Below are 18,811 nucleotides of genomic sequence, written 5' to 3'. Positions count from 1 at the left end.
TCTACATTATACAAACTACATTTGTTTATAATGATTATCACGCACCTACGTTGTATCTGCTCGGAAAAAAATTTGTTGAATAACATTATCTAGCAATTTAGATTTGAATTTACTGCTGCGCAGTACGCATAATTTCAAGCATTTTGCGCTAAAAGTTTAATTGATACCAAATTAAAGTATAATTAACAATTTAAAAAAAGGAAGTTTTTAGGATTCATTGAAGCATTTCATTCGTGCTCAAATGAATTCTATCTGTTAGTGTTTATTGAGCATCATTATCAAACCCAGAGGTGGTCTAGTCAATCATATAACACTTGAATGCACCTTCCTTTCCCTCACAAGTGTCAGCGGTCAGTGAAAACACTGTTTAAAGCTCATTTTCAAGATGATTACTGGGAAAACTTTGGGATAAAGGTGTTAAAAAGTGCATTGACGGGTTGTGTGATTGAATAGACCTCTCATTACCGGGTTTCGAATATGATATTCCGTTAAAACATCCGCACCGATAAGTGAAAACATTTTTGTATATTTCCATACAACTTTATTAAAATTGGTCTCATAACTCAAATAGACAAAAGGGATGACCTATTAGAGAACTGATTAAATCTAAATTTTATCTAAAATGTGGTACCGGCCAGTTATGCTTTGTTCAGCTCGTTTTGACATTCAGGCTCTTTTGATTTTTTTTCTCTATTGGTAATTATCGCTTGGTGACGTGTTTTTTGGCAGAGTTTGTATGGCGGCGTTAATTGTTTTGTCTTGGCGGCTGAGCCAATGGCAAACATTCAATCGGTCGCGAGCTGTGTCCGATACATTTTTGACACCAGCATGTTTAGTGTACGTATAGTGCGCCGCGGGTGCGACCTTCAAGTCTGCCTGTCTGTCGAGAGAAGACCATGTATGGCGAAAAAAGCCGTTCCTCCACGCGTCTGCACGCCTTTTCACATGTCACAATTAATATAATCTGTCTCTTTCTCCGTCCGCTCTCCGCTTTTGCACTTTTGCGTTCGAGTGAAAACACGTACATTTGCATGCGTGACTCATAGCATCCCGGCGTCGCCGCTCAGTCGGTACCCCGGCCTCTTTGTCTAATTTAAATGGCTGCATGGAAGCTCCGGTATTTTCTTTTTTCCATTTATTGTGCCTCTTTTCGTCCGCTTAAACGCACATTGCGGCAGCACAGCAGACACAAAGATCCCTCAGAATTTGGTTGGAAAGAAGGAGCAAACGTTAGAATCCATTGGCTTTATTATTCTTTGAGGGTCGAGAGGCCAACTTTCCCGTTTCGGGAATCAAAAAAGGCTGGTGAGCACCTCGTTAATTTAATTTTCCCTGGTTGTGGAAACAAAAAGACTAGCAAGCTGTATCGCTAACGAATCTAGACGGGATTCTCCAATCTGACGTAAAAGAATAACAAAGAGAGAGAGAGAGAGAGAGAGAGAGAGAGAGAGAGAGAGAGAGAGAGAGAGAGAGAGAGAGGGCGACTGGATGGCGCCATCCTGAAAAGCCACCCCTTTCCGACGAGTGTATTTTATTATCTTGGACAGCAGTCTTTCGTTCAGAGGCAATTAATTTTCCACTGTCTCCATCACTCGTCAAAGAAACAAAACGCTTCCTGCATACGTCCCTAACAACAATCCAGATTAGACAGCAGCAAAATTTTGTTACCACCTGAACTTGAAAAGGTACAAGTTGGGAAATTTCCTCTCGCAAGACGCACTCTTCCTTGGCTCGCACTTGATCCCATCTTCTCGTTGGTGCAGAGCCAATTTGAGCGTAGCGGAGGGTGCGCAAATTTATTAGCCCGCGTGGGGGCACAACTGCATATATACAGAGACTGACCTCATCTAACGCGTTTGTTTGTTTGTTTTACTGCCAGGCGTCGATTTGTGCAGGCAAACAAATGGGCCGCCGCTTTGATTTAGCGAGATGACGTCACTCATTAGTGCTGCCAATTTATTGTGAGCCATAAATAACCAATGGGGGTGCTTTGCTTCCGTCCGCCCTCGTGTTCTTTAAAACTACCTAGGTTCAAATTTTTGAAAAATGCGACCACTCGAGGTTGTTTCCATGTTCAATATAATTAAAACCAGGCTTCATCCTCGTTGTCAGAAGAATTCGTCGTTTTTAATCCTCGACTAGTCTCGACTTCATCAAATATGCCCCAACCATGAGTTTACAATTACAATCATATACAATAATGTCACATCTAAAATTACAAAAAATTCCGACATCAAAATTCCAAACAATTCCTAACAAATATCACCTACCTATTCATGAGGCAGTTGAGGCAAGCTCCAAAGACCAAATAATGTGAAAAATCAAAGTCCATCTCTTTGTTAAATAGACGCGCACCTCACAGGTGGTAGGGAACCTTTTTGTTCCTAGGTTCAAGATTTCAAAAGAGCACAGGAATTTCATTTTTGACAGTGCAAAAAATGCCAATCGATTCCTGAGGGTTGATTGAGGTAGCCGAATCACACGGCTGAAAATTCGACAACATACGGTGGAAACTCGCCAAACTCGTTAAAACTGTTAGTCTTATCGGGTTTTGGTAGAAGAAAAAATGCCACAAAGAACGCAACCAAACAGAAAAAGCCAGCCTTGTCGCTTGACTCGCTTTCGCTGGCTCTCGTTGAAGAACCAATCAGAGAACCTGATTGGTCGATGGTGTTCTTCTGGCACTTTTTGATAGTTTCGGACCAAAAATTGCTACAAAAACGGATTTTTTGTTACCGCAGATTTTTATCACGTTGTGTTGTAATGTCGACCGAATGATTCAGCTGCTCAACCTTATTGAACCCTTAGAATTCGTTTGGTAATGTCAAAAATGAAATTCCAGTGCCACTCCCATGCTTTGAGGTTGGTAACGGGTTTTTCAGAGCACCTGATATCTTGTTTTTCAAATATATTATTTGTTCCATGATACGAGCCTGACACGTGTCACTGTTGTCAATTGTTATGCATGACGGTTGTTTTGTCCACCCAAGTTGAATTCATTAAGGCGTAGCAAGAAAATTTAGTTTGGGAAAGATGTGTAAAAAGAATATTATCGAAATCCCAATAAAGCTAGAGCTTATTATATTTATATGCAAATGTCGTAAATTTAAAATCCCAATTCCAGACGTCTCACTATATACAATAGCTAGATCCTTTTGGGGAAACAATTATTTTTACTTCCCATTTTCGGCGGGCGTAGACTCTGGGCGCGGTGCCGTTCATTCATAATTCATTTCAAGCAAATGTCTTTTTCGAAAAGCAAGGAGAAAAAAAAATAAAATCCAGTGCGTGGCGATAGTGATTTTTAAGACGCAGATTCGTGACTGTGGGGGTGAGTCAGAAGGGGTGGGCACCACCGACCGACACGCGGGGCTTCCTAGTCTGGGAGGCCACCCTCTCGGCCCGGTGATTCATGGGGCGTCTGCGGTGCGCGTTTCTCCAGCAGCGTGACTCACGCTTGGGCCGACGCCGCATGCGCCAGGCGAGCAGGATGCTGCTGGAGGAGCGCTCAGAACGCCTCCTGAGGGGCCGCCGGCCGGATCCACTCTCTAGCGCGCGCTCACACACGTCTGTCTCCCTGCTGCTCGCAGTGAGTAAAAACACAAACCATTTTCGCTCCCATTCATGCCACTCGTTGGGCTGGAAAATTTGGGGCCACTCGCCGGAAATCGGGTCTTTTATTTGTCCTTCTTGCGCTCCGCTTGCAATTGTTCCACGTTCACGTGCGTGTGCCAAATCGAAAATTGCCGGCGTCGGGGGACACGCCCTTGCGCGCCGTCGTTATTAACATACGCGCTTTCCTTCACGCTGATTGATTAAATTTGTCGGAAATGGGCCGATAACGATTGTACAATAAATTTAAACTGACTTTTAGTTAATTTTTCAAGTTATATCTTTCCATTCTATAATGTGCTTAAATTAATACACACTCGGCATAATTCAAAGTTTTAATCTAAAAAGCTCTATTGTGTCTGGTTGAGAAGAATACTTTAATTTATTGCAAAAAAATTAAAACAGCTCAAAATTTGGATAAGGTTTTGGAAAAAATATTAACTGTTAGGTCTTCAACGTTGTATTATTTAATTAGCTGAATACCGGGTTAGAAACGTGAATTATTCAAAGAAATGATATTTTTTAAGATAACATGTACTGGGTATGAAAACCGGGTTGCATCCAGGTGAAAATTTAGTCGTTCATGAACACTGGGTAAAATAAAAATAAATTATCCTATATAATAATTTACGTGTCAAATCCAGTCTTCAGTCAATTAACCAATACAACGTTATGAGTATAAAACTTTTGGTCAGAAACATAAACTTTTGACTTAATGTACGCACTTTTTCCTGAATTCATATAAAATCTTTACTCGTGTTCAAGCGTCTAGTTTTAAAAGTGTAGAATTATAATTAATTCTTCTGCTTAGTCAGAGATCATGCCTTGCATACTTCTGGATTATTAGATCCGCTTGTTTAGCATTTCTAATGATATTTATTTAATTTACAAAGACTTGTTTTTCTCAACCAAAAAGAAACATCAGAGGTTGGTTATGCATAAATTTTCACGGCGGTCTCATTAGCATGCGAAAAGCTCCCCTGCTCGTGCCTTACTTCGCACCGGCGCGAGGCTTATCATTATCTAATTAGAGGGTTGGCTGGCGTCGGTGTCGAGGAAGTGGTCCTTTCTTAGTTATTGCGGCGTCAGACGCGGCCGGAATAGCAATTGCACCGGAAGATGGTGGCCGCCGCCGCTGGACTGCAGGCGAAGAAGCCTCAGCTCTTCGGCGGTCGTCGTCGCATGGCTGCCAAAAAGTGGCGGGTGGGCTGGCGTCTGCGGTCGTCTGGATCGGGTTTCCCTATCGAGATCGCTTTTCACCAGAGTGGCACGCAAACATGCCCAGCAGATGATGCGAGAGGGTGGCTTTTTGCATTTGCCCCCCTCTTCTCTGCGAATTTTCATTGCGCTGCTGCAGCAAGATCAACATTTTTGCACGCGATAACGACGAGTAGGAGTTCATGCCTACTTCAACAAAAACTTTGGCTTAAAAAAGCGTGTTTCCGCTTAGAGTGAAATCAATTTTGAACAGTTCAATCCACCTTGTAGGTACAATTTGAGTCACATCACGCCTAATTAGAAAGATTATTCAAGAGACATTCTGGCTTTAATATGAAATAAAATATATAGACCGTATTATCAGTTGTTTGTTATAAATCAACAGTAACGGGTTTTCAAACTTATCTGCACTAAGCTGAGCTCAATTGAAATCAAATTATTAAAGCCGATTTAGAAAAAAGGTAAAGTGATTGTTTGTGGTGTTTTTTTGCTTCTGCGGAAAACCTAAAAAATCTTGCCACCGATGAGAACTTTTAGGACAATTTCTTTACTACAAAAACGTTTCTGATTTTGCATTTGGCAGAATGCTGATTTTAATAAACCAACCCATCCAGCTTACACAAATTTTTGCAATCGACGTTGTGGTTTGAAAGTATCATGTCTACTTGCGCAGCATAAAAATACTTGCAAGCTGGATTATATCTTGTTGGAGCTATCTCCACTAAGTGATTTGTTCAAGTCTGAGTTAAATTGATTAAAAGAGAAAGTTGATCGTTTTTTGGAACGATGTTGAACTTTAAGGAAACAATTATTTACCGAATAATCTCCTCGAGTTAATAAGTTTTTTTTAATTTTATTATGGTGTACATACATGTATTTTGTTATGACGCCTATTTAATCGACTATATTTTAAGAAAAATGGGCATTTTTGCACATCCCTCCCAAACAGATTTATATGTAAAGTTAATAATTTGATATTTCAATCAGTTTCCAACAATTTTAATTCTGAATTATGATCAGGCACTGCTACATAAATAGTTTCGGCACGTCTACGAACAGAGCAAATTATAATAACATAAATTTGGCTCTCAATGAATAATTTCCGGGGTTAGCCCTATTCCTCAATTAAGGAGATTGGCACACTCCACCTTTCTTTCCCTCTAGACGAGGTGGTAACAAGACAGTTACTCACTCACGTCTTCCTGCTCACTCGTCTGAAAAATAATCAGCTCAAATTTGGCGGCGCGCGCGTGACATCGCATCCCGTCCGTGCTAATGGACCGCACCTGGCCAGGCCACTCTTCCGACCGACTTAACAAGCTGCCGTATTATGCATGTACATGAGTCAGAAGGTGGCGAAAACGCGAAAGCGATTCGGCGTGTTATGCAACTGTGCGGGCAGCGTAGTGTGGCGGGTCTGCCTAGCGTGGTGAATGAAAGGCGAATAACCTCGGCGCCAACAATGGAGTCGGCTCGTGTGTGGTACCGTTGCGGCTTCCTAATTCCGCTCCCGACCGAAAAACAGTTTTGAATGGTGAATGGGAGCTCGCGTGGCTTTCCAATATTAGCATCTCGTGCATGTTTGGATGTTTGGGGGAGGCAATAATGGTTTCACATTAAGCCACCCTCGTTACGTTGTAAATTTTGCTGTGTCGAATGTTAGAGCAAACATCGACCATCAATAGAGACACATATTGTTCGTTTCCTTTTGATTTATAAATCCATATTTGAAAGGTTATGTTAAATATTTTGATATATAAATAAATAAATATGATTAATTGTTTAAGAGCAAAATTATGGTGTTTTTTCGCATTCATATTATATGGTAAATTAAATCATGCTGGTAAATACGAGACAATATTTATAACGGCTTTTCCGGGATATTGGGGTGAAGAATAGTTTACCAAAAAATGTTAAACATTGCAAATTTCACGAATTTTCCGAATTTTTCAAGCTGTAGCACGCATATCCACGTTATCATAAAACCAAACTCGTAACCCATATTATGTGGTTCGTCAATTTTTAAAAATATATTGTTCCCAGTTCCCACCAGAAATAGTTCATGTTTGAAATTTGCACTTTTAAAAAATACTATGATTAGGCCTTGAATCATTCGTGATATTAATTTATCCCAAGCCGAGTCTTGAATCCAAACATTCCATTTGCCAGGCTTCTTCTGGAAACGCGTTTATTTACATCAGGCCAGTGGGGGATGGCAAATATGCAAGACAGATTTTTACGAGTTGGCCGGCGCTCAAACGGACCCGTCTTTCTTTCTCTCTCTTTCTCCTCCTCCAGCCGTTTCATTGCTCACACCTCGCTGGCTTGCGCCGAATTTTTCTCCTGCTGGTTCACGAGGCCGTGTCGACGGTTGGCGATTCGCTCTGAGAATTTCGCTGCACAAAAGACTGGCTGAGCACGCGACGGATGATGGTGCATATGTGTCGCTTGCTCGCAATGACGAAAGTGCTTTGTTTTGCACTCTTCTGCTCGACCTTTCTTTGATCGCGCGATTTTCCCGCCGTGGATCGCGTTTCTATCGTAATCGCGGCGACAAACAGAGCGCATTTGAATCGCTCGTCTCACGTTCGAGGTGTTATCCGACACTCCTCATGAGCACAACCTTTGTTTATGGAAAACGAATTGGGTGACTCCATTAATGATGCTTTTAACCCAGGTTTCCCTGACTGATTAAAACATAAGACACGTTTTTATCTTCTGTTTTTCCGTCACATTCAGAACAAAAAATTATCTCTGCTGGTGTTAATCCGTTTCTCCCACTTTCTTGTTCACAGAGAACCTAAATGCAGTGTGTTCTCGACTGATCAACCTCGCGAAGCAGAACGGCTCCACCGACGACATCTCAGTGATCGTCATCTTCCTCACCGACCCGCAAGAGCTCGCCAAGAAAGCGCCAGGCTACGGCATGGACTCGCAGGACCTGATCGACGCGGCGCCGGCTTCGCCGCCGCAAATCAACGGCAACAACCAGTGGCGCAACCCTTACCACTTTGAGCAGGCGGGCCCCAAGGCGCTCGAACTGCACGCCTTCGCCCAGAACGACCTCGACCTTGGACCCGAGACCAACATAGACAACATCGGCGACTCGGACGATGAGGATGAGGAACTCAAAATCATCCAGCAGCAGAGCTCTCGTTACGATGGTGCCAGAGACCCGCAGGAGGACACGCCGACCCCGCCCGCAGACCAGGGTAAGTTTTTCTAATTTGTTTCGCCGCTCAATCTGCTTTGCCCCTGCTTTTGAGGCTGTGTGTGAGTGTGTGTGTGTGTGCTAAAAGGCTTTGTTATTTGCCCATAACTTCCCAGGGTGGTGGACACAGGATTCGCAAAAAGCATTTTCCCCGAAAATATTACTTATTAATTTAATAAGAAAAACTGTAGGGTTTTCCGCAATCTCGCGCATTTATAGTGTTGGGACCCTGGTGTTGGAATCATTGTTTTTTTAGTAAAGCAAATCGCTTCATACTCCCCTACAATATAATACAACGTTTTATTAGGTTAATTTGAATTGACGACCAAAAACGCTAAGGCGTCTAAACTGCTAGGCATTTGCGCTGGCAGCAACATCACAAAACGCTGTAATTGGTGCATACCAGTTTTGCGAACTGCTGAAATTTTAACAGCTTTGTTTCTCTTGCAAAAGTCAATTTTACTCGCTCCTCGCAAATGGAAAACGCGCCGCAGAGGGGCTATGCAACGATGTAAAGCCAGATTTACGACAATTCTAATCAAATTAAACTCAGCATTTTCAAGGATTAGAAACTCCCCCTGCTCACCCTGCGTCCGCGCGGACTAATTCCCCTAATTGAATGGCGCTGTGGTCCAAACCCAAGGCAAAGCATGCACCCCCGGTGGCAGAATGCACTCGGGCTCCCTCTGTGCTGTCGGCAGGCCGGCTCTTCACTCACTCTCGTCATTCGCCGGTCCCAGAATAGACGACGCGTGAGTTAAATTAAGCCCTGGTCGGTCGCCCCGCGTGTCCCGCCACTCTCGCCTTACTCTTTTTCTCGTCCGATCTTCGCCGCGAATGTGCACCTGGGCCGCACGTACAAAGGGCAGAGAAAACTTGAAAATCCCAGTTAGGGCGACCGTCCGTCTGGACAGTGTCCCGAGCGGGGCGGAGGCGACCGGAGCGCCGAGGCCGGCGCGGACGCCAAGCTCCCTGAGCTCGCCTTTGGTGGTCGGTCGGTCGGCGCAGCAGCAGCTTCGCTTATTTCATTAGGAATCCGTAAAAGCGGCCGCATTCGTGTCACCTCCAGTCGCGTTTGGACGTTCCTCCAGCCACTCCAAACCAGCGGCACGGCCAGCCCGCCGAGGAACTCCCGAAATCGCGACACAGACACGCGGTGAGCATGTAGCGGGGGGCGGGGCGCCCGGGTTCAACGCAATTAACCGGCTAATCTCGTTCCTGGAATCCTGCCCTCGCGTCCCACCCTTCCTAATTGGGCAACACGCGATGCGGGACAATTAATCTACTTCGCTAACGGTCATAAAGGGTGATTTTGGAGAGCACAAAAATTGGGTAATTATTTTTATTTTTAAATTAAACAACTAATAAAACGGTTGGGAAATTATCCATTTTCAATTAATTCATATTATTTTTAATTTCTGTGCAGTTTATTTTAAAATAGTCTTGCTTGTACTCATTGCTTGGTTGCATCAGCTTTTGCGATTTTGCGAAACCTGCACCGAGGGGCTTGCGAGGGGTTGGCTTTATGCAAGTTGGCGAGGGGTGAGCTGCACACAAACCAGTCTAGCTTTTTAGTCCTTTTTGCTGGCGCGTGGCACGTCTGAATCAATCATAAAAATTCGCATTGTGCACGCAATTCGGCGAAACCTGTTGTGCCGCCTCCGCTGGCAGTCGCCCCCACGCTGAGGCTCATTGCCCGTGGTCCTAAACGGCGCGCCACATCGATCCGCGGGCGTGGTCCTCTCGCAGAAAAAGAAAATAAATGCACTGCTCTTCATAGCCGCACTCACACACTCGCTCTCCCGAAAATCTCCTCTCCAGCTACTTTTCACTCACTAACAAGCTTGTTCTAAATATTCTGCTTCTTCTCTTTGTGCTTGAAGTTTTTGGGAAATTCTCAGGTGAGTGTGCTTCTGCCTGTACTGTCTGCTCGCATTTTTACTCCAGCTTGGAGCTGGAATTCAAAAGCTTCCTATTTCACAATTTCATTTAGCTGACATTAAAAGAGGGAATTGATTTATGGCTTGTAAGAAAAACTGCCACCACATCAACCACATATTTGCGGATTCAGCAGGTTTATATTAATATTTTTGCATTTTGTACGGAATGCCACTATTAATTCCCGCCTGCTCATCTGTAACTAATTTTTGTTATTGAGGCATTTATTTAATGAAAAAAAATCTGTAAGATTTTTACCACTTGAAATTTCATTAAATTTAATCAAAACATGTTTACTCCATTCTTAGATAAAAAAATAAATCATCTCTTGACATAATTTAATCGCCATTTTAATCAATGAATTTTTTTTATGACTCGGTGTTTATAACGACACATCATGCTTTGGCGCAGTGGTAAAGCACTAAAATGTTTATTCATTGCTGTCGAATTTTTCACACACAACGTTGCTGAGAGATCCAATTTACTTACAGCCGGGAGCGCGGACAATGCGTGTGGCATCGACCCAGATGCGGACAATGAGAGCGATTCGGACGGTGACGAGGACTGGCAGTACATCAAAGTAGAACCGAGCAAGGAGGAGGCGTGCGAACAGCTGCTGCCGCAGCACCAGGCCGAGCAGTTGCCTCTGCCCGTGGACCCCGAGGAGGAGAAAAAGGACGAGCCCAAGCCGGTGCTCGAGGACGAACTGCTCTTCATCTCTGAATCCGCTCAGCCGCAGCAGCCACAGGAGATCGCCTCTCAATTCGACCAGCTCAACGAGTCTTTTGAGCTGAGCCAGCAAGTCGAGGCCAAGCTGAACCTCGAAGAGCTGCAGTTCGAGTTGGAAGCGCAGCCAGAAGCACAACCGGCCGAGGAGGCGTTCACCACCGAGGTGAAGCTGTCCATCGGCAGTGAGCTCGTGCAGGAGACATCCGAGTTTGAAGAGCCGCAGCAGCAGCAACAGCAGGAGCTGGAAGAGCCTTTTGAGAAGTTTGTGCAGGAGTTGCAGCACCAGCCAGAGGAGCCGCTATTCACCGCAGAAGAGCTTCTTCCTGAGACCCAGCAGGTTCCTAGCAACCTTGATCTTGAGGTAATCAAAGTAAAAATTAATGATGACAATTCACTACTCAGTGTTTGAAGCCACCAATAGATGGTGCCATTGTATGCTTATGATTTAATTCACTTATGCTACGATTTAGAACTTAAAATTGTCTGTAACCGTTAACCAATGGCGTTATTTATTGGTTGCTTAAAACACAAACGTTAAAATTGTAAATGTTAAACTTTAATTTAAATAAATATTTTTCTTCATTCCCATTTGATTCTCTAATAAGAATGAATATTGATAAAAAAATAACATATTTGTAGAGTTTTGATCCCGAAATGGACTACAAACTGAACCCAGACGCCAAGGAGTTTGTGCCAGTGCACTCGCCCACACGGGAAACCTTCCCGCTGAGCCCCGATGCTCCCAATTTCGAGCCCAACGCGGAGGTATCAGCCGCCGTGGACATGTTCACAAGCCCTGTGGATCCCGTCGACAACATGATTAACATCGAGTATGAGAGCAGACCCACCTTCCAGGGGGAGCTGAACCCGTTCGTCCTGAACGGCGCACCCTTTCAGGTAGAGTGGTTCACCTTACTCTCTGATCTCATCTTACTAGGAACTTGAAGGTTTTGATGTTTTAGTTTATGGCAAAACCAATTAATTCCAGTAGCTTTTCCCGATGGGAACCACATTAAATGGTGGTGGGAATAAATCAATTCTACGAGTTGAACGATTTGGATATTTCAAGAAAATTGACCGCAATTAACAAATTAATTTAAAAATACTATTTTGCTCAATTGAAAAATTTCCATGAGTATTAAAAAATATTTAGGGAGAAATGTGCCAAGTAAGAAAATAGGAAAATAATATTTATATCAGGAACTTTTGGTATTTTTTGATTTTTCTTGTCGTGTGATCAGAAACCATGTCATATCAGTGCCATACCGGGGTTTCTGCCTTAAAATTTAGTTTCATTCAGAAATTATTTAGAATCCATGTTTAGGTGGAGGAAAACGTGGTTTCGTGCTCTTACGGCGTGGCAGAAGTCCCCAGCTTTGCCGTGCTCGAGACCGTCGGCACGCCTGACACCCCAGTCCAGCTCCCGGCAACCGACGCCTGGCCCACAGAGGCCCCGCTCGAGCAGCTGGAGCCTGTCCACGTTCAGGAGGAGCCTCTTATACAGACTGGCCCTCTTTCTCCTGTCCAGGGCGATGCGGTTGCTCCTGCTGCCGTAGACTTGTTGGAGGACGCTCCCGTGACCGCCTCCGACTTCCTGCTCGAAACCAAAGCTGAAGAACCCCCCATTTCCGTTTCTCCTGCCAAAGATGTGTTTGTTGAGTCCCCTGTCGAGGAGGAGCGGATGATAGCTTCGCCCGTGGTGCAAGAGGAGCCTAAGTCCCCGGCCACGGAGCCAGTTTCGCTTGTCATGGAAGAACAGGAACAGCAGCAGCAACTGCAGCAACCTGACCTGCTTGAGACGCTGATGCAGAAGATCGAGGAGCCTCCACAGCCGCCGCAGCAGCAGCTGCAGGAGGAGGAACCGCCTCTCGTGGTTGAGCAGGTTGAGCCTGTTAAGGTGGAGGAGGTGGTGGAAGAGCCGGTGCCTGTGCAGCAGCCGACTCCGGAACCTGTGCAATCTGAACCTGAACTGAAAATCCAGGAGGAAGAACCTAAAGCCGTTGAAGCGCTTGTCGAGGCCGCAGCCAACCTAAATGTTGATGCTCCAGAGGAAAATAAGGTAATATTTCCGCAGATGTGTATAATTCAACTTAATATGAGCGTTTTTGGGACATACCATATCATCTGTAGGGAATTATTTAAATATTTGGTCAGTCTCTCAGATGAAACAAATTTCTTGAACGAAAAATTAAATCCTTGTTACTATCGCTTTTCATCATCCTTAGTGCTGTGAAATTTAGACGATCGACAATATTTTTCTGGGCTTTCATTCGTTGCGGAACCATCAAATGAGCAAGCGATTCATGCAATTTATGAAGCCATTTAAGCCAACGTGATTTTTTTAAAAGAAACGGTTTTTTCCCTTTGAAAAGAAAAAATATTGAAGGAAACTTAAAATCTCTTAAAATTGGGACAATAACGTTAGATGTTTCCCGTTAAAATCTAACCATCTTATTCGCTCGGCAATAATAGATGACTATTCCAAATATCTTAAATTCAGACCTAGACGTCGTCATCCCCTTTATTTGGCCCACTTAAAAACTCATGAAAAAAGTTATTCTCTGTGATTCCTTGGTTTCGCGAAGTGGGGCACCAAAATACGAAGTTACTCTGAATATTTATATAGAGATAATTAGCATTATTTTATCTTATCACTCTTGAGTTGTAAAGAAATTACGGGTTTTAATTTACAGTATTTGAACTCAAGGTGCACATCATGATCGCAAAAAAATGTGAATCCATAGCTTGTTTACAATGAGGCCAAAATTTTTATTGCGCTCTGGATTTAAGGTACTTTTTGGTGAACCGAATTATTTAATTAAGTATAGACTAGAATATGGTAATTTCACCACCCCCCCCCCCTATACGTCTCGACTTTTCCGCGCGACCGAGGATTCGCCCCCCGGCAACACCGGAGTGCACGGCCGCCTCGAGTTGCGGGCGTCCCCGTGACGTGCGGCAACCCTAGGGAGCGAGGCCGCCTCGAGTTCTGGGCGTCCCCGTGACAGGTGGCAACCCTAGGGTGTGCGGCCGCCTCGACTTCGAGTGGTCCTCACTGCGTGCGGCAACCCTAGGGAGCGAGACCGCCATAAGTTCGGGCCGTCCCCGTGGCGTGCGGCAACCTTTGGGAGCGCGGCCGACTTAAGTTGGGTCCGGCCGTGTGGTGTCTGGCAACCCTAGAGTGCGCGGCCGCCTTGAGTTTTTGCCGTCACTACGGCGTGCGGCACCCCTAGGAAGCGCGGCTGACTAAAGTTGGGGCCGGTCGTGTGGTGTCTGGCAACCCTAGAGTGCGCGGCCGCCTTTAGTTAGGGCATTCTCTGCGGCGTGTGGCAACCCTAGGGTTCACGGCTGCTTGGAGTTTGGGCCGTCCCTATGGCGTGTGGCAACCCTAGGAGTCGTTGCCGCATTTAGTTTGGCCGTCACTATAGCGTGTGGCAACCCTCTGAAGCGCCCCAGCAAGAAATTGGATATCCGGGATATCCGCCCTATGACATCGGGCTGTACAGATGTATATCCTCCGGATATCCATGGATATCTCGGATACCTTTTGGATATCCTTCGGATATCCATTTTCTTGCTGGGGCGGCCGACTTAAGTTGTGGCCGGTCCTGTGGTGTCTGGCAACCCTAAGAGGCGTGGAAGACTTAAGTGTTAGGCGTCTGATGGGAAAGTGGCAACCCTAGGGTGGGCGGCCGCCTTGATTTTTGGGAGTCCCTACAGCGTGTGGCAACCCTATAGTGGTCGGCCGCCTTGAGTTCGGGCAGTCTCTACGGCGTGTGGCAACCCTAGAGAGCGAGACCGCCTCAAGTTCGGACCGTCCCCGTGGCGTACGGCAACCTTTGGGAGCGCGGCCGAATTAAGTTGGGTCCGGTCGTGTGGTGTCTGGCAACCCTAGAGTGTGCGGCCGCCTTGAGTTCGGGCAGTCTCTACGGCGTGCGGCAACCCTAGGGTTGGCGGCCACATTGAGTTTTGGCAATCTCTACGACATGTGGCAACCCTAGGAGGCGTGGTAGAATTTAGTGCTAGGCGTCTGATGGGAGAGTGGCAACCCTAGGGGGGCAGCTGACTCCAGTAGGGGGTAGCTACGTGTATCGGCCGCCCTACTTGGGCGCCTGACAAAACTTATTGGCGAACTCTGGGGACATGGCAACCCTAGGGGGGCAGCTGACTCCAGTTGGGGGTAGCTACGAGGATGCGGCCGCCCTGCGGCGTCATTTTCTACGACCCCACGCTAATGCCGACGCGAATTTCGGCCCGATCAGAGCTTCCGTTACGAAGCTAACCCCGGGGGTTGGCAATTTCGGGGCCCCGCCAGGCCCCTTCCCGCGATTTCCGGCCCCGGGTCCCCGTGCTCGTCTTGCTCGCCTCGGCCGCCTCCGCCACCTTCGCGAATCTCGCCACGATCCGACGACCCGTCCCGCGGTTGCCCCTCGTTCGCGGGGCTCCCGAGCGCCCCTCGGACGACGCCGGGCTCCCGCGACGACGGCGCCCGACTCCACGACCCGCGCGCCACGGCCCGCGCTAAATTCGGCCCGATCGGCGCGGCCGTTCCGCGGCCACCCCCGGGAGCGGCGACTTCGGGGCCCCGCCGCGCCCCCTTCCCGCGCCCTGAAACCCCGGGTCCCCGTGCTCGCCTCGGCCGCCTCTTCCACCCCCGCGAATTTCGCGCCGATCCGCCGACCCTCCCCGCGGGCGCCCCTCGTTCGCGGGGCTCCCGGGCGCCCCGCGGACTTTGGCGGGACGAACGCGCCCGCGCGGCGGCCTCCCGGGTCGGCGCCGGTGCCGCCCGCCGAATCGCGGCCCGATCGGCGCGGCCGTTCCGCGGCCGCCCCCGGGAGCGGCGACTTCGGGGCCCCGCCGCGCCCCCATCCCGCGCCCGGCGACCCCGGGTCCCTATGCTCGTCCGGCTCGCGTCGGCCGCCTCCGGCGCCCCCGCGAATCTCGCGCCGATCCGCCGACCCGCCCCGCGAAGGAGGCGGACGCGCGGGGCTCCCGGGCGCCCCGCGGACTTTTGCGGGGCGAACGCGCCCGCGCGGCGGCCTCCGGGGCGGCCGACGAACGTACCCACCGAATTTCGTCCGGATCGTTAGACGAAAGTTTCTTCGGGGGCGGTTTTCGCCCCCCGGGGGGCGTCGGGCGCCCGCGCCCCCATTTGCGAAAACGCTCGCCGCGACCTCCCCGGCAATCTTGCGTCGCTAACTAAAATTCGAATTTTTCGATTTTTATTGTTTTTTTAATATATAGTAGGACAATGAATTATGATAATCTCCTATGATCCCGCGTCAAGATTAGATTTGTTAAAAATTGTTTGCTTGAATTTTTAACATTCTCGTCCAATCTGGTGACACGTACAAATAAAAATGCGACTTCCTGACTTAAGCCTGCTGTTTTTGCAGGTACTGGAGGCAGCTGTCGTTGCCGGAGCGGCCACGGCCGTCGCCGCAGCCGCCGCCACTGTGGCTGCAACCTCACCCAAAAAGGCGGACACTAAGACGGCCCCAGCGGCCAAGAAGGCGGCCGCGTCCCCGACCAAGCCGGCCTCGCCGACTAAGACCCCCACAAAGCCAGCCAGCCCGACTAAGGCGGCCAGTCCAACCAAGCCGACGGCCACTAAGCCAGCCACCACTGCAAGGTCTGCTTCCGCAACCAGCAAGCCCGCAGGCACCTCCACCACCACGCCGAGGAAGCCTTCAGTGCCGGCAAAGGTGCCCCCTGCAAAACCCGCGACTCCAAAACCGGCCGCAGCTCCGTCGGCCAAGCCCGCGACCCCAGCGGCCAGGAAGACCTCTGCCGGCACGACGGCCACCGCGGCAGCCAGGCCCAAGCCGGCCACCACCACGGTCACCAGCTCCGTCAGGGTGACCCTGACGGCCAACAAACCGGCCGCCACGACCAGGGCGGCCCCGGCGGCCAAACCACGGCCAATCACCGCCACGCGGCCGACCGCCAATGGTGACGCGGCAAAGACCACAGCCAAGCCCGCGGCGGCCAAACCGGCGGTCACCAGGACTGCGGCCGCATCGCCCAAGCCAGCTGCAGCGGCAACGGCCAGACCGGCAAGCAGGACCACCCCCGTGAACGGAGTGGCCGCCAAGACGAGCAGCCGGCCTGCGTCAGCCGCCTCCACCACCGCCGCGGCCAGGAAGACGTCAGCCACTGCAACGGATGCGGCCAGGAAAACGTCTGTCGAGGCGGCCAGGAAGACTTCTGCCGCAGCAAGGCCGTTGTCGAGAACTACTGCTGCGGCCAAACCGGCGGCCAAGCCCACAGCGGCCGCGAAGACTGCTTCGGGCCCCAAGCCTGTGACCAAAGTGAGCAAGCCGGCGGCCAAGGTCGAAGAGGTGGCCAAGCCCGAGGAAGCGGCCAACGTGGTGGCCGAGGAGGTGAAGCAGGAGGCGACCACCATGAACGGCAACCACCACGTCGAGGTGGCAGACCTCATTTGAGTTGATTCGATTTTACAGAGACAGAGACTTGCTGCATTTAGTGCATCTGATTTTATTTTACGGTCATTGCGATTATCTTATTTAGTAATTTAAGGTGCTTTCGTTGAATTATCCTCCTTGGTCAGCACAAAAGAAAAATTATTATCTCTACTATTATACCGAGTTCTTTTTACCCCCCACCCCACCCCTATGGAGTCCTTTTTTATCTCGGGAGTTTAGCGTTACATTGTGATAAGTTATGAGCAAATAGTCGACGAAATTACAGCCTGTCTTAAGGTGCCTTGTGTCTCTCCACTCCTATATGCTCTCACTTGCTTCCTCCTTCCTACTCTCCTTTAGTTTTATTACTCTTACTCGTATAATGATGAATATTGATTATTTATGAACACAGTGGATTTTTTAACGCAGTGTAAACTCGATTTTCAAGTGTAATCAAACATTATAAATTCTGGAATTCGCGGTTTCTTTTGAATGTGATAAGCGAATATACTTCTTTAAATTATGAATACATTTGTAAAACAAAAATGTGAGTTTTCTTTCGACTAATCCTGCTCCTGCGCCGTCATTTTTAAGAATTATGATCATGATTTATTCGCCAGATGGGGAATTTTCCTAATATTTGCAAACCGTTGGATAGATTATGAAGAGAGATATTGAAATCATGCGAAAGAATCATTGATTAACTTTATTTTATAGAGAATTTATGCAAATTGAGAAATTGATTAACATTCAGTCCTGATTTAATCTGCACCTTTTACAAAAGAATTGTTGCTCAATTCTGCAAACAATTAATTTAATGGGCTAGATTTCAAAGCTAAAAATTGTGTATATTGCCTCGCTGTATATATCCATAATATTTAAGGAGCGGAGGAATCAAATATAATAAATCTATTTGAAACTAAGGCTATTAAGGATTTAATAATTTAACAAACATCAAAATCACTATCAGATAAATCACTACATTATCGCACACAACGTTCTTTCCTCATAAACTGACTTCACAGGGTCTTGCTTGAGCTCCTTGTTTTTAAGATCCAAATAAGAGCCTTCATAGGCCTTCTGCAGGAATTCAGGCAAAGGCTTACTCCAGTCTTCCGGAGGACTCTTCCTGTTCTCCCATGTGTCGTTTTTTAAGTGTGGCAGCATTCGCTGCGCGTACCTCTTCCTCTCGCTTGTTACCAATTCGTTCTGGGACATAGCGACATAGCTTTGTTTAAAAACAAAAATAAAGTCAGGCTAAAAAATATTTTACCATTGCTTTGGCATTTGTTTCGGCTTTACCGCAGTTTTCATAATCTACTTTCCACTGACTGCAGTCTTGAGGCTGTCCATAAATGAAGTACTGATGGAACCGTCCTTTCATACTCGTGCACTCGCTTAATTCATCTTTGTATTGGTCACAAGGACGGACCTGGAAATCAGTGTTTAAACGCTTTCTTTGTAATATTTAAAATTTTACTTGCCAGCCATTCAAATGCTTTATCGTGGATTTCAGATTTGTCCGATCTTTCTTCATTTTTCACCTCCATTATGTGTATTGTGGAATATCAAAAAATTACAAAAAATGGACAAAAATTAACCCGGCAAATTCAGGTCTCAGATTTTCTGGGTTTCGGTCGCCTCGGTCTCCGCCCCCGTCACACGCCTACTTTTTAGC

At 47.3% G+C, this 18,811-nt stretch overlaps 2 protein-coding genes across 3 annotated transcripts in view; one reads left to right on the top strand and one right to left on the bottom strand.

Moving 5' to 3' along the window:
* Window positions 1–17,679, top strand: part of LOC135934757 (titin-like) — a 38,163-nt gene extending 20,484 nt beyond the window's left edge. The window contains exons 7-11 of the mRNA XM_065476720.1: window positions 7,626–8,042; window positions 10,471–11,069; window positions 11,348–11,605; window positions 12,033–12,767; window positions 16,105–17,679. Of these exons, the coding sequence (XP_065332792.1) occupies window positions 7,626–8,042; window positions 10,471–11,069; window positions 11,348–11,605; window positions 12,033–12,767; window positions 16,105–17,154 (3,059 nt within the window). The 3' untranslated portion in view covers window positions 17,155–17,679. The remainder of the gene's footprint in view (window positions 1–7,625; window positions 8,043–10,470; window positions 11,070–11,347; window positions 11,606–12,032; window positions 12,768–16,104) is intronic.
* A 374-nt stretch (window positions 17,680–18,053) lies between these two features.
* LOC135934763 (synaptic plasticity regulator PANTS) lies at window positions 18,054–18,795 on the bottom strand. Of its 2 annotated transcripts, none has more exons than XM_065476732.1 (3): window positions 18,614–18,795; window positions 18,407–18,565; window positions 18,054–18,342 (listed from the first exon to the last, which is right to left on the bottom strand). In XM_065476732.1, the coding sequence occupies exons 1-3, from the start codon at window positions 18,668–18,670 to the stop codon at window positions 18,112–18,114; spliced, it is 447 nt and encodes a 148-aa protein (XP_065332804.1). In that variant the 5' UTR covers window positions 18,671–18,795; the 3' UTR covers window positions 18,054–18,111. The 2 variants fall into 2 exon arrangements, with proteins under 2 accessions (XP_065332804.1, XP_065332803.1); XM_065476731.1 differs by having other exon boundaries at window positions 18,618–18,790.
* Between the last annotated feature and the right edge of the window lie 16 nt (window positions 18,796–18,811).

Source organism: Cloeon dipterum, chromosome 1 (assembly GCF_949628265.1).
Source record: "Cloeon dipterum chromosome 1, ieCloDipt1.1, whole genome shotgun sequence".
Classification (NCBI taxonomy): Eukaryota; Metazoa; Arthropoda; class Insecta; order Ephemeroptera; family Baetidae; genus Cloeon; species Cloeon dipterum.
The sequence above is the reverse complement of the archived record's forward strand: the minus strand, read 5'-3'. Positions and strand labels throughout refer to the sequence as shown.

What these genes read in the sequence shown, in the direction of transcription:
- LOC135934763 (XM_065476731.1), bottom strand. Translation starts at nt 18,683, where the DNA reads ATGGAGGTGAAAAATGAAGAAAGATCGGACAAATCTGAAATCCACGAT. An exon ending in ATAAAGCATTTGAATGGCTG is followed by an intron (nt 18,566 to 18,617) that starts GCAAGTAAAATT and finishes ACTGATTTCCAG; the next exon opens with GTCCGTCCTTGTGACCAATA. An exon ending in AAACAAATGCCAAAGCAATG is followed by an intron (nt 18,343 to 18,406) that starts GTAAAATATTTT and finishes GCTATGTCCCAG; the next exon opens with AACGAATTGGTAACAAGCGA.